This window comes from Acipenser ruthenus, chromosome 25 (genome assembly GCF_902713425.1).
Source record: "Acipenser ruthenus chromosome 25, fAciRut3.2 maternal haplotype, whole genome shotgun sequence".
Classification (NCBI taxonomy): domain Eukaryota; kingdom Metazoa; phylum Chordata; class Actinopteri; order Acipenseriformes; family Acipenseridae; genus Acipenser; species Acipenser ruthenus.
The window spans coordinates 18,180,855-18,196,425 of NC_081213.1; the positions used below are offsets into that span (position 1 = coordinate 18,180,855).

General features: G+C 38.5%; 1 protein-coding gene across 2 annotated transcripts in view; it reads right to left on the bottom strand.

The window, feature by feature from the left end:
- The window catches only part of LOC117413995 (plexin-A1-like), a 205,551-nt gene that overhangs the window by 55,042 nt on the left and 134,938 nt on the right, over positions 1–15,571 (bottom strand). For both annotated transcript variants that reach the window (XM_058999470.1, XM_058999471.1), the window contains exon 10: positions 5,859–6,059. In XM_058999470.1, the coding sequence (XP_058855453.1) occupies positions 5,859–6,059 (201 nt within the window). The remainder of the gene's footprint in view (positions 1–5,858; positions 6,060–15,571) is intronic.

Consider the following 15,571-nt stretch of genomic DNA (forward strand, 5'->3'; position numbering starts at 1 on the left):
AAATGTTACACTGAAAGATAAGTATTAACAGGAGATCAAACTAAGTCTTTACTCCTTATTAATTGACTACACTTTATGGCTGCAGTAATAGTAGATATATTTTTTGTACATGAGGCCATTTGACCAGAAAAGCTCTCTTTGTAGACCCGAGCCAAGCTCTTTAACTCTGTGTATGATACAGCTAATCAAGGAGAGCCACAAGGGAAATTTACATAAACCTGACGCAAGGGGTTTTCAAATGTACGGGACATGCATAAGGCTGCCATATGCTGATAGCGCAAGCAATTAATTTTTATTTAGACAATGTTCAACAGGACAGGAGAGGGCTGAAGCCATACAGACAGGAGGAAGCATAACATGGGAAGAATTATTGCCAGACCAAATCTAAAACAAAATGAATATCTACTCAAATAAGCACTCTGAGCCACCAGCACAAAAGAGTAGCATCTGGAAACAGTAGAGGATCCAATCTGTCAAAGACAACCTGAGCTTACAACGGTCTCTCCTCGGCAATAACCGATTTCAAGATGGGCAAACAGAGTTTTCAGCTTTAACAAAGGATTTGTGTGGAGTGAGGGGGTTGGAGATTAAGAACGGAAGAAAGTTTACAAAACGACAGGAGGCCATTCGGCCCATCTTGCTCGTTTGGTTGTTAGTAGCTTACTGATCCCAGCATCTCATCAAGCAGCTTCTTGAAGGATCCCAGGGTGTCAGCTTCAACAACATTACTGGGGAGTTAGTTCCAGACTCCCACAATACAGATTGTATCTATACACACACACTGATATGGCCAGCACAAAATAAATAATTGGGCCTCAACAATAATCCCATAGAAAAAAAAAAAAACAACAAATAGTCTGGGAATTATGCAATTAATCATTACAATCATCTTAAATAAATTCCATCTGAAGTTGGGGTAGAAAGGCTGCATGTAATTTACTAATTAATTAGGCCTGCGTACACTGTACCCAACGTTCACTGAACTGATTATGAGCTAAGCTAATAGTTTGTCTTTCAAAGCATTATTATTATTTATCCATGGTCCTAATGGGCTAAGGCAATCCATTCCACATGGGAACCATTATTATTTATTCTAATCCCATATTTCTAAAATGGGCCTCCCATTAAGCAGACACAATACTACTGTATGGGCTATATTTAGTAGCACAAACCCTGTTGACCTTGCCTATACCTGTCGGAAACCTTGATAAGCCCCAACTAAATAAAAAGGATGTTAATGTTCTTTGTCTTTAAATTGCCACAATGGGGAGCTGTTTGAATTTACAAATTGAATAGGTGCATTTTCCCCACAGAAACCATTAGGATCAAAGGGATATGTATTTTAGCCATAGCATTATGGCTGGGTTCACACACAAATCTAAGAATATTTTTTACTTTCATCATATTAGTCCAATATGAATGCTGACTGAATCATTGCCTTTAGGAGTAAGGTCAGGTCACCACAAGGAAGAGTGCTCCTATTCGTAAAGTAATAGTGTGCTTGAAAATACATTAACAACGTTGGTGTGCAAATGTAAATATAGCCCAAGAGGCTTTCCCTATAAAATCAAGAGGAATGTTTGGTTATTGCATCTATCCCTAGGCAGAATAACCTTGCCAACTGTGCTACCTACCCTACCTGTCAACATCTATAAGTCTGCTTCGTCTGGGCAAGGATTTTAGAACCCCCCACCCCCCATTCTATTACAAGAGAACAATGCCATTAGAAATATAAAGCAGGTAATAGAAGTACAACCCTGCAGCCACAATTGACTATTTTTTTTCTTCACCAAGAGAACAGCGGCGCTACAGACGCGTCCTCATTTTCCCTCTGATTTGATGACCTCAACTCCATTTTCTCCGAGTCCAGGGACAGCTGTAATGTACAGCGCGTCTCCCTGTAGCCAAACTGCAATTCATCATCATTTTATCTGCACCACTTTAATTGGACCCCCATCACACTCTCCTGATACGTTTCATTGCGGTTTAAACACAGCTGCTGGGAAGATAGATGTGGAGAACAAGCATAACAAGGTTTGTATTTTTTTCTGGTGGGGTGGAGGTTTTGAGATTGGGGAGTACTGACATTTTTCTAAAGGAATTCTGGTAAACCCTTTTAGGACATCATAATACCAGGTTTACACTTCTGTTCATCTGTTAATCTGAAAGCAACAACTGCCTTGTGTGTATATACATTTAAAAATATACATACCAGCTATAGTTCCTTCTACTTTGGTTTAGTTCAATTATTTTTGGATGGAGGGCAGATTGTGAATTAAGAATTTGAGTTTAATAAAAAAAAAAAAGTTACTAATTTCAAACTCATTCCCAACACAACCTGCTGTGGCATTAAATGATTAATTCTGAATTTATTTTATTTTTAAAATGCAAGGTAAGCTCTTACTGTATGTTTTAATGTATATAGCGTAGCTCATTATGTGATTATTCATGCACACAACTTGTTAAGTTGGTCAGCAGTCAGGCTGTCTGAGGAACCGTCCGATCTATCCTGCATGCAAACATTCCCCTGTTAAATAAAGAACGACGGCTCTATTAAGTATTAACTAGATGTTTTCTTTGTGATGGAACTGCCAGCAAACTGATCCCCTCCTCGCTTGATGAAGTCAAGGCAGTCTATTATAAAACAGTCAGGTCTATGGTGGGCCTCTCCACAAACAGCCATATGAATGCAATACCCCTATTGTAATGCATTGAGCTAATGTACTAACAACACACTTGCCAGCAGTTCACAGCAGGCTAAACCACGGATTAACATCCTCAGTTTACTTAATCAATGAGCAAACACTAGCTGGCTCTTTTTTTTCTCCTTTTTTGTTTTTATCCTAAATGTGTTTTCTACTGAAAAATGGAGACGTTATACACTGAAGTTTATCCAAGCTCCCGCCGATACAAGAAACACTACTATCAGGGGGGCAACGAATACAGCATTAGGGTTACTGTATTCACACATCTCTAGCAGTTATGAGTTCCTGTAAGAGCTGTCCTCTATGAGCAGACCACTTTCACCTGCTAGAATTACAGCACAAATAACAAACATACAGGCTGCTAAACATAACGTGACCCACACGTGAAGGTGTGCTGGAGGCCTGAGTATGCTTTCATTTGTGTAAAAGACTGTCATAACCAAGTCATAGCTGCTCTAGAGAGTCTGTGGTGCCCACAGATACACCATCTGGATTCAGATATTACAAAAAATACATAAGAACATAAGAAAGTTTACAAACGAGAGGAGGCTATTCAGCCCATCTTACTCGTTTGGTTGTTAATACCTTTCGCTGTTTGACTATACTGTTACTAGTTATATGGTTTTGATGATGAAACCTACATATTATAGATGACTTGTCAAAGCATGTACTAGCTTTTTGTACGGGGTAAAGTATGGGGTATACCATTTAACTGTTCTGAATCTTAATGTTTATACCGCAATGTTCAACTATTTCATTTAACATTGATTGCATGCTATTAAGGGCAATACTATTCAAATGAGGGTGTACATACTGCATTAAAAAATCATCCTAAAGTCATGATTGGTTACAGGCTGAAAGGTTCAGCAGGGCTTTCATAATAATGTTTTTTTGGGTTTTTTTTATATATAAATTGTAGTTGATATGACTAACTAATGTGTATTTGTTGTACAAAAGACACAATATATAATTAAGATATCACAAGGAATTGCTGTGTGAATGTTAAACCATGCACTTACATCTAAACAAAATGCTACTGATCCCCGCCTTTGTTTCTCAAAACAATACTGAATACACTACAGGTGTGTTAGAAGGTTCTTGAACAGCTTACTGTTCTATGTCATCTCCAGACAGCACAATACATGACTGACACAGCAAAACTCGCTGCAGGAAGTGAACCATACACGCTATTGCACTGAAGATGCAAATGTGAACTGTGATTCTGGAATGAAATTCTAATGGTTGCCTAAAAAGAAGTTAATGGAAAGGAAGGATGAGCTGTGAGAAACAAATGTGTAAGGATCAGGAGGGGGCTTTAACTAGCAGCCCGGCTTAAACAGTGACACACGATCCAAGCGGTGACAAGCAGTAGAGTCATTTCAGTGGCAGCTGTTTCAAAGAAGCAGGATTCGCTGCAGCACACTTTTGAAAATCCTAAAAGAAATACTGCCGAGAAAAAAAAAATGGATAAAGAAAATCTCTCAATCATTTCAGGAAATCGGTGGGGCCGTGTCAAACTTTCTTGGGGACACGGTGTGAGTTCTAATACAGTAATTACAGCAATAACAAATCTCTAAATGTGAATTTTACAAAGGTTTTTTCTTTCTTTTTTCTTCTAACCTATGATACCTGTATTAGTTTAGTCTGGAAAACAGTGTTTAATAAACCAGAGTGATTAATAAACGACAGTTCTGTTGCCGCCACATTGTACCCTTGGAGAGTACGTAAAATGGATTGGGTTCTGCAGCATGAAAAAAGAGTGATTGTGCAGGTGCATTAGCGTCGTCTACAAAACTAAATTTGGAAATATGTAGAAAGTTGCTCAGAAATTAGATTAACCTTTGTTAGCACTGCAGACGAACCTCGTCCTCAGTGTGTTGTCTGTGGTGATGTATTGGATGTATTTTTTGTTTTGTGTGGTGTTCTATGCACGGGATGACATTTGGACACAAGATGAGATGTACTGGAATTATGGCAAATACTTTCTGATATGCAATTTAGAATTCTCGTAATTGTGGTGGTGGGGGGGCAGCTCCAAGTAAAAAAAATAAATAAATAATTGCGAAGGTGTGCCCAGCTATGCCCTTGATCCATAACTTCACTCACGAAGATAAAACACCTTTAACTGACTGATCACTAGCCAAAATGGAAAAGTGGGAGGAAGAATTGTCATCAGTGTACCATTCCGGTAGATAACGGAAAGGGAAACCTCCTAATAAGCAAGACTAAATAAATCAAGGAGAAAAAAAAGAAAACAGTAGAAAGCCTACAGCTGTCGCCTTGCAGTTATAGAAATACACCACAATAAACATAGCACCGGCCCTGTATTCCTCATTTTACCAGCCGGGGGTTGTGTAAACAGGATCAATCCACTGGGCAGTCTGGCACAGGAACTTCTCCTTCAGATTAACAGCCTCAGTGAAGCCACAGCAACTAATCACACTGCACAACCCTCCTAATTCCCCACCCCAAGGGAACCTGCAGGTTAGCAGAAGGTCCAAAGGAGGGGAGCAAAAGTTTACAAAAAATAAAATAAAAAAAAGATGCGTAATCTAGATCAGCAGGGTCTAGCAAGACTGCATTTTAAACAATCCATTTTTCAAATGCAGCTAGCAGGGTAACTTGTTTGGATAACATGATCCACCTGCCAAGATGACGAAAGGGCATGCTGGAAATGGGCTGTCTGAGATACTGCCTGATAATGGAGCGGTGATGAGAATTTCCGCAGAGTGAATCTCACTCCTCCATTGTTCTTTGAGTGAGAGGTGCTTTATAAAAATGCAAAAAAAAAAAAAAAAAGCCACAACTAAAAGGGGAGTAAAAGATAAGACCTGCATAACATACAGGGGTGACATTTCTGGAATACACTGAGACTGACTGAGGGAAATGAGATTCTCCAAAATGATTTTCTAGCGTTATCCAAGAATTAAGTACTGTCCTTAACAAGGGCTTATAAATACTCACTTACCTGAAGGTTAAAATAATTAAATACAAATCAGTTCAGAATATGCACAGCACATAGCTACTGTGCTTTCAGCCTACAGCTAAAACTTTTACAGGGGATAGCAGAGCAGTCACCGAGGTGTGCCGATTCTGAAAGTGCAATAGAGACAGCTATAGAAGACGTGCAGTGTCCTGGAAAGCATGGCTCACCTGGGTGTTCTGGCACTGGATGCTGGAGCTGTTGAAGCGCAGAGCGGTGACGCTGATCACGGCTCCCTGGATGTGGAAGATGCACTCGTAGTTCCTCTGGCCAGATTGGGGCTGAGGGAGGTTCTTTGCAGCCAGGGTGATGGGTTTCACAACCCCCACTGGGATGTAGATCTGGGTGGAAGGGAGGATCTGGGGACAGTCCTGCAGGCAAAACAACAGAGAGGAACACTTAAGGAGGGGGCCATTAACATTTGTTCCACTGGGCTGCATTGTTAGCAAACAGTTCAGGGTATGACTGATTTTGAAATGTCAGTACAAACAGTGTAAAAAAAAAAAAATCTATGTATTTTAATATTTAACACCCTTTCATAATAAACCTTCACTAAAACAATGTCTTAACTGTTCCATCACTGCAGACCTGTAAAGAGGTCTAGGAAAAATAACTCATACAAGGCACACCACTCTTAATTTTGGGACAGCAGGATTAGTGCGGATAGAAAGTGGACTAAACATGGTTCAAATATCCTCCCCTTAAATATGATAGCATGACCCCCCCCCCCCCAAACACCCCCCCCCCCCCCAAAAAAAAAATCAATGGCTGAAAAGAGCCAGTTAAATATTCATATAATAAAAGGCTAGAGGTCAATAGGGTGGAATGTCCACAAGGGGTCACTACAGCATGCTGGGCAAGACTAAGACCTGTTATAATATATATTACGGGCAGCAGTGTGGAGTAGTGGTTAGGGCTTTGGACTCTTGACCGGAGGGTTGTGGGTTCAATCCCCAGTGGGGGACACTGCTGCTGTACCCTTGAGCAAGGTACTTTACCTAGATTGCTCCAGTAAAAACCCAACTGTATAAATCGGTAATTGTATGTAAAAATAATGTGATATCTTGTAACAATTGTAAGTCGCCCTGGATAAGGGCGTCTGCTAAGAAATAATTAATAATAATAAGTAATGTACAGGTCAGATTTTTCTATCCCACCTCCTCAGACAATGTTTTTTTTTTTTTTTTCTTACCAATAGCTATCACTGTAAATAGACTTGTTTAATGACTTATTTAATTAAAACAGATGTATGGCTCCCTTCTAGTTTATAAAAATCAATTACATATCTGAGGCATGAGTGCGTGGGGCCCACCAGGGGCTCCAGGCTAAAACAGGGAATATCTCTCGCTGCCAAGAATCTCCCAGCCACCCTACTGCTCCCCAAACAAGAAGCAGACCATAAAGAGAGAGTGAGTGGGATTGTGTGCAGACCTGCTCTGCACAGCAGTGCTTCCCTGTGCCTCTCTGCCTCCCTGCCTCAGGGCACTGCAGGCTCGACAGGAGAAGAATGACTGGCACAGTCATCTGGCAGTACAAACTGACATCCGTGTCCCTTCGTTGACCGGTAGTTACTCACATGGAGTTACTTATGACAGAAAACGCTTGTTGTCATGTGGATCTCACTGCGTTCCATTGTATTATAATTGAACTGAACAGTATTGTTTGCATCTCTATTTATGCAATGTACATGGCGTGGGCCCCAAATAAATCACGAGGCTGTACTAAGAAAAAGGAGCTGAATCAAGTATGACATGATTGCAAGGTCAGTATGCAAGTCCTAGAGCAGATAACTGTTAGTCATGGCAAACATTAGGACTCTCCACCCCCGCCAACAACAAAACCGGGAAATCTGTGCATGTGCTTTTAGGAATGAAGAAAGTTTTCTTCTTAAATAATGGGCTGTGAATCTAGTCTACAGTAGTCCATCGCTAACAACATTATGCTGTACATTTGGATATGCCGAACACAACACATGTACCCAAATAATATCAAATTCATTTGTGTTAATTGTGTGATAAGTAGACTACGGTTAAAAAAAACAAAAAACGCTAAAATCATTTAGTTTCAATTTAAAATAATCTTGTATTATTTTCGAATTGTACAGTAAATGTGTACAATGCAGCAGAATGATTTATTTTGTACTACTGGTAGCCTTCAGCTAAAGTAAAAAGAAAGTGCGCTTGGTATTCATTTGATTTTATCACTGCATTGTATACTGTATAGACCTTTTGTACAGATTTATATTTTTACATAATGCAGTATGTACAGAGAACACATTACTGGTATTTCGGTGCAATGATTTATACAAAAAAAAATAAAAAAACGATATATTCTTTGTTCAGCTACTTTTTATTGAAACATTCATTTACATTTTAAAACATTTTAAAAATATTTATACATGTTCTCAAAAACAAAGATGTGTGTGTGGAACTCCCACAGTGAAATCATTTGTGTGTTCCTCTCCGCAATCTCCAGCTGACATTCTTTTCTACTATTATGAACACACCTATGCTTACAACCAAATTGGCATTTTAAAAATAATAAGACAGGGCCACCATGTCATAAGAGCAACATTTACTTTGCTAATCACAATGCTATTTTCTGGTATCCAACCAATTGAGTGGCAAAACATCTTCACTCCCATGGCCTGGGTGCGGATGTAGCAACATGCTATCATTTATGCAATTACATACCCAGTCAGTACAGCCAGACTTTGGCAAAACAGCAGATTACATAAGCTATTCAAGGGGAACAATAAGCTACAGTCATATTTTATACTGTACTATATTTATTTAAGTGGGAATGGAAAGAATGTTCTGTAGTTGCTTTTTTTTCTATTATTTCTGCTTTCCCTGCTGCTAAAGTGTGGTGGAGGAGACCTGGAGATCTATCAGCTCAACACCTGTCTTCTGGAATGTGCCGCTCCGCTACACAGCTCCGGGGCTACATCTATAGCACCAGGGTACCCGTCTGCTGGCTCTTAAACCTGACAGCTGGCCTGACAGCACTGCCAAACAGCCCTGAGAATGGTGTGTGGCCAAGGTTAACCCACGCTGGTCAGGCCACAGCAAAAAACAAATAAAACTAGGCTTGGATTGGTTAGCTCAGGTATTTCAGAAATTCTTAGTTGAACAGTTTAGAACCACTGTATACTTAAAATTCAACAGTATTAAATAAAACTACTGTTAGCAAACTGTAACCGTTTAGAGATTTACTAATAGATTCCCTGTAATTATGAAGCAATACTAAAAGAAAACCATTATTTGATTTAAATTGTGTCCAGATTGGTATGACTATCCTTAAATCTACATCTTCATCCATCTTTATATATGTATTGACGACACTAGGTAAGCAAGGTTACCTCGGATCTGAACTGCCCAATTTTTCTTACTTGTAAAAAGTATATTTGAAAGTTTATTTAAAAATAAAAGTTTAATTTAGAAATTGAGCAGTATTTAGTGTTTACTAGTCACGGATGATATACAGTATCTATGGTAATCAGCCGATAACTACAATACCTCCCATTTATATGTGATCGGCGTGACAGGTTTGTGGAGGGCTTTTTCCTGAGATTAAAAAATCAATAAAAAATGGAGTAGCCTTCTGCATTACAAACTATAAAGTCATACCTTAAAAAAAACATGTAGTAACTCTGAGGAAAACTACAAGCCTGTAGGGTAGATGAAGCAGGTCCTGCTATACTATCACATGGTCTCAAACCAGTGACCTTGTAATTCACAAGAAATAAAAAAAAACTAAATGGTAAACGCCTTCCAGACTGGCATGATCCAGAGCGTTACTGCGTTTTGCACAGGGGGTAGATCAAAGTTAACCCTAATCTAGACAGGAACGAAGCTTATTTATATCAATACGAGCAACCTGCCTCTCTCTGATTTCCCTTTGGCTCCTCTTAATGAATTGCCTATGCTGTTGGAACAGTACGCATTCCAGCAAGTGATTGCTTTACATTCATCAAGAGAGCTTGCTATCAGACAATAACCTTCCCAGTCTGTGGCCACATTGTGAGTTATCAGATTTTACAGCAATCCGAGACTGGCTTTTCTTTCTGCATATTAATTCTGGGACACAGTTTCACACTCAATGCAAGGTCTTCACACTGGAGAATATTCAGCTGGCAAATACAGCGCTCTCTTCGACAGCAATATGCAGTGGAGGAGAGACTGACAGATTATAGTTCCTGACTTTGGAAACATGGGTACAATTGCAGCTTTACTAATGGGTTGCTTGCTGGACTGCAAGTATGTCCGCATATTTTAAACTTAGATTCAGCATATTGAGGTAAATTGGTTCAGTCAGGTAATTTAAGGTACAGGTGGAAAAAAGACTAGGAGGGATCCGGACAATGCGAACTGGAATGTGCACCCCTGCCTTAGTAAAAAATAATGACTAAGATCGTATGTACTGTAAAAAATAAAAATCCTATTTTTAATGTTCTTGTTTAAAAATTAAAGCGAACTGTAACCTAGACCAGGTGGTAAAGCACACAAATGTGCTGGCTGTTTTCTAAATTACACAGTGCCGTACATCTCTTGACACAGACGACAAGAGCAGACAAGTTGATCAGTTTGATTTCTTCAAAACCTCAGGTGAAACATCTGACAACAAGTGACTCTGTTTTCCTCTAAATCTGCCCTCCTTTTTACTGACCAGTAATTCAGCTTGTAGTTAGATCTTGCAATAATGCCCCCCAAAAAATAAAAATGAAAACACATTCCAGTTTCTTTACCAATCTAACGTACACTGCTTTTTTAGTAGATTTCAGTGGCAACTCTTCCGAGAATTATACTCCACTCCCGATGGTATTTAACCCAACTGTCTACACCGATTTACTCTGTGCTATATAAAGTCAGTTTTATATTACACATGGGTGTTCAGCTTCTTATAAGCCTGACCAGAAACCTTTGACATAAAACCACAGAAAGTGTAAAAAATAAAAATTAAAAAGTGCATTGTTATGACAGGTGCCAACATTTAAAGTCTGCATCCGTGAACTGCCAACTATATTGAAACAATATTTTACCAGGGGGTTCCTCTCGGGTTTACTTTCAAAACAGACGTTTCCTGCGTGTGCATTTCAGGACTGAAGGTTACTCCAAGATATACAATAAACTTGTGCAGTCAGAAGCACTTCAGGCTTGTTTAACTCTAGACTTGTTGAGGTAGTGTTTTGGGCTTGCTCCAGTTGTTTTTTGGCAACGTCAAAATTTCCAGTAAACTATTTGTCAGCACTCTTGGTGTCTTGATTGGTACCATAGGGAATTTTCATGTCAATTCCCATTAATTACAAGATACATTGACAAACATACATTGATAGTATTGGGTGTTATATCCAAGATAAGAATATATTGTTTACTACGAAAGAAGGAATCCAAGAAAATCATACAAATCTGAGAAAACACACAGAAAAAGCATAACTTTCTTTCAAATTGCCTGGAGAGAATGGAAGCTGAAAAAGTTATTAATAAGTAGTGATGGATCCCCATCACAGCTGGAGAAGCATGGCAACTGACCCCCAGCATCCTTCTGGATGTAAGATGAAAACTAGCTAAACCGGAAACACCTGGGTTGTCAAACGGCCGTCCAGATCTCCCAAAACTGGACTGAGCCTAGTGGCCAAAAACCAAGCCAAGACACTGAAATATCACCAAACTGAACACAGTTCACTTGGTGAGCACAATTGTACAATACAGCAAGATATTTTACTCACCTTATAAAATTGGAAGAGCTAGGACAAATATTTGAATATTTGAAATGTATTCCGGCAAAAAAAAAAAGTCTGTATTCATTCATACGATATAAAACTTATGTGATTGAATAAAAAAATATATCTTGGAAAGGAAACCAATGCGGAAATTACATCTGAAACTTGTGCTCTACTGAAGAGTGTTTCTCTCCCTTGCTAGCTCCTTTTATAGGGTACCATGTTTTACTGGTATATAGCATGAGTTACACTTTTAGTTTTCCAGTTCACTCAAAATTAAAGAATTTAATATTTGTTTAAAATGCTGAAGGACTCTTCATAAATGTTTTTCCTAGAATCAAGTATTTTCAGTGAAAGCTAAAAGGAACCAGCCACCAAAGGGACTGAGCAATTCAGGCTTCTTAAGACAGTGGGCTACTTATTCAAAGTGCTTCTGTTATTTGTTTGACATCTGTTCCATGGCTTACTGACTGGTACCAGGTGACAACTTCAAGTACTGCAGACATTATTATACTTATTTACTGTACTAAACAGTCCAATCTTTACAGCTGGCACTTAATCACATGAAACCTCACTTAGAAAATGTACATAGATAGAGTAGTATTACATAGGGGAAAGAAGGTGGCATGTCACTGCAGTTAATCTTTGGAGAATATTAACTGGAAACAAAATCCTTAACAAGGTTTCTGGAATAAAAAGTGCACTAGAAGACACCAATGGATTATATCTAGAGAAAAAACAGATGAACACAAGTAAAAATGTGATGGGTTAGATGTATGTGACAGCTAGGCAGATGAATGGTGATTGATAGATGCACAGATAACCAATACAGCTGATTGATACAGGACATGGTAATGAAAGACGTATCAAACAGTGAGAAGCGAATGAATGATGAATGAAACAAAAAAACAAAAACATAGAAATTGACAGACAGTTACAGTTATAGTTACAATCCGCAAAGGAGGGGACACTATGACATTACTTATTTACCAAAAACCCAGACTGAGAATGCAGGGGGGCCAAGCTTCAACGTGAACATTTCAGAAGAACAATCTTTTCTGTTGCTTCATCATAATTACCAAACTATGGAACAGCAGCAGCTCAGCAGTGTGTCGACAAACAAGGAAACACTGGTGCCACAGAACTGTGACAAGGGAGTGGTAATTTGATTGCTGTTACTTGTATTTTAAATCAGTCTGGCACTTACCTACCTTCACTATTATCATAACAATCTTAACATCTGTAAATTGGTGTGCCTGTAGCACCTACAAAATGTGATAGATAAGATTAAAGGGTTCATAAGGACCTTTTTATTTAATTGTGTTACATGTTCCCATGTGTTGCTACAACTGTTTACGTAAGGTCTGTGTGTTTTAATTTTTTTTATTTTTTTTATTTATTTTTTTTTTTTTACATTTTGATCACTTTTTTAAAATTTTAAATTGTATTCCCTGCCTCAAGATGGCTTCCCATGTACCCACATGGACCTCTCAGAACTACATTTCCCATCATCCTCCTGCTCACTGGTAAATCCATCTCAGGCAGGGACTGCAATTTAAAAGTTTTAAAAAAAAAGTGGTCAAAATGTAAAAAAAATTATAAATAAAATAAAACAATACACACCCCTTACATAAACAGTCGTAACAACACATGGGAACATGCAACACAATAAAATAAAAAGGTCCTTATGTACCCTTTAAGGCCCAAAATAAAGTCAGGTTACAGATTTTTTTGGGGGCAGTAGGTATTACATAGAGGGAAGGCAGGTAACAGTATGTACCCCAACTGCTTTAATATCAGCTGTATAGGCACAACTATTCATTATAAAACATAACTTATTCAAACCAAATTATTCTGTTTCTGCAAGTCAGGTAAAAGAATACCACAAAGTGGAGCAAGTCAGTTTTAAGGAGGGAAATGGGCAAAGGCCTCCTTTTGAATGCACAGCAGGAGAATAAACTATGGAAAACAATAAACCAAGAGAGACACCAGAAATTGATCTGCAAGAAAGCATTATTACAATGCTCTCAGTGGATCCACACCAACCATGCGCACACACGCACACACACACACACTCTCCTTGAAAGGCAAGCAAACATATTTAATGACTGCAGCCAGCCAAGGTAACAGCTGACAAGAATTCAGCTGGCCGTCCTTCTTAAAGGTCAAAGGCCAGAACGTATCGAGACACTACCTGCTGTTCCCGTGATAGTCCGGGATCAACAGGTGCGCCACAATGGAGTGCATCCCTGAAAGGAGGACTGTACACTTGCATAAATGTCAAAGTGAAGATTTCAACACTAACAGCTTCTGATAGAATCAGAGCACCGTCTCTCGAACCACCTGCAACTTAACCACCTTTGTTTCTGTAAGGATAGATCCCAGTAGCTGTTCCATAATTCCTGCAAATCTTTCAAGAATAAGTCTGCATTATTCCAGAAACGAGTTACTATATTTACATTTGTATTTTATTTTGTCAGGGGGGAAAAAAATGACATTGATATGGGTCATCGTTGTTTAACTGTATCCAGATGGCCGACAACACAGAAGCAGCTAGCATCATTGTCAGTTAAACCACATCCTCGCTGTGAATTAAAGCAACACATTTTTAATATTACTTTAAAAAAATAAAAATAATAAGTAAATAAGCTCTCAATATGGAAGGGTTAGTAATTATTTATATTTCACAAATAGAAATACATCTCAATCCATGGTTTACCTGTGGTCCACTCCCCAAACCCCATTGCCATCAACCAGCCTGAATGTCCCAGATTAAACAAAATACAGAACAATGGTTCCAACATGAATTATGAGAGAATAAATTGGCTCTGTGATGAAAACAGCAACAATAAAAAAAAAAAAAACATTGTTTGGATCTCGGGAGAAAAAAATAAAAATAAAAAATTCCCAGCTTAGAACCTAGCCAGTAGAAATGAACAGCAGCAAACGTTAATTTGCATTAACCTGTGTGAGCCTTTTGAATAATCAGATTGTTGTTTTTTTTTAGCAAAATTAAGTCTTTTATTGGTTTCCCCCTCTGGGGTGAAGCTACCGGTTGATTTCATTATCCTACGAAAGCAAGAGGCAGGTTGGGAAGAGAGGTTTCTAAACGTCTGTGCACGTGTGCAGTACTAGGGTTCGTAAAAATCTTACAATATGCACTGCTAAAATATATTCAATAGGATGGTAGTCAGGCCAACGGAAGTAGAAAACGCCAAACCCTATACAAAAATAAGTATAAGCATTGGTGTATTTAACAAAGGTATAGTTTCCCATATTGTTTTACATGTTATATGTTTTTCATATATCAGCGGTATAACACAAAACGCCATTTCACTTCTGAACTGCTTACGAAGCCAGACTGAACTTGAGAGTTTATAGCAACCTACTGATGCAAGGAGTAGCAGGCCTATTATAGGAAGCTTGATCCCCTAAAGAAACGATAAAGCTAAATGTTGACCAATATTAGTTGTCTTATAAAATACTTTACAATAGAGTTGGAGTTTAGCATGCGGAAAGTTTGACATTTAAAAACATTGAAAAATCTTGTCGAAATGTTTATCATTGAAATTAGGCTTACTTAGTATGTACAGCGGCTAAGGCTTGTATTAAAGCAGTAAGCAGACACCTACTGTAAAAGGAATTAGAATTTAGTGCAGATGTGATTGTCTTGAAAGAATCACTTCTGCTTAATGTAAAAAAAATAAAAATAAAAAACCCACCAAATACACTTTAAATAACCCTCGAGACAGAAGTAAAAGACAAAACAAGACAAACAAATATTTAATGATTCATCTGTGGCTTGAGCATTACAGCCTTTGACATGCCACATGTACTGTATTTGTTTGGAGAACCGCAGATGTAGTCTATTTATATCTGCCTCTTGCATTCCATTGGGTAACAGCTGCCAGTAGAGTAAAGCGCTTGTGTTCACATCCCTTAAAAAAAGGGGAAGTTAAAAGCCAACCGGCACAGGGAAGGAGAAATCTTTGGAATGATCACATTTCTACTTTTAACTGATGATAAAGTCACTTAAACACTGTGTAAGTGGAAAATAACTTGTCTCGCAATAAAAACACACCATATCAGGCAAATTCATCACATTTCAGAGTTCAGATCATCTCGCATCTAGCAGTCTGGAGTTTGTAAGATAAAACATGG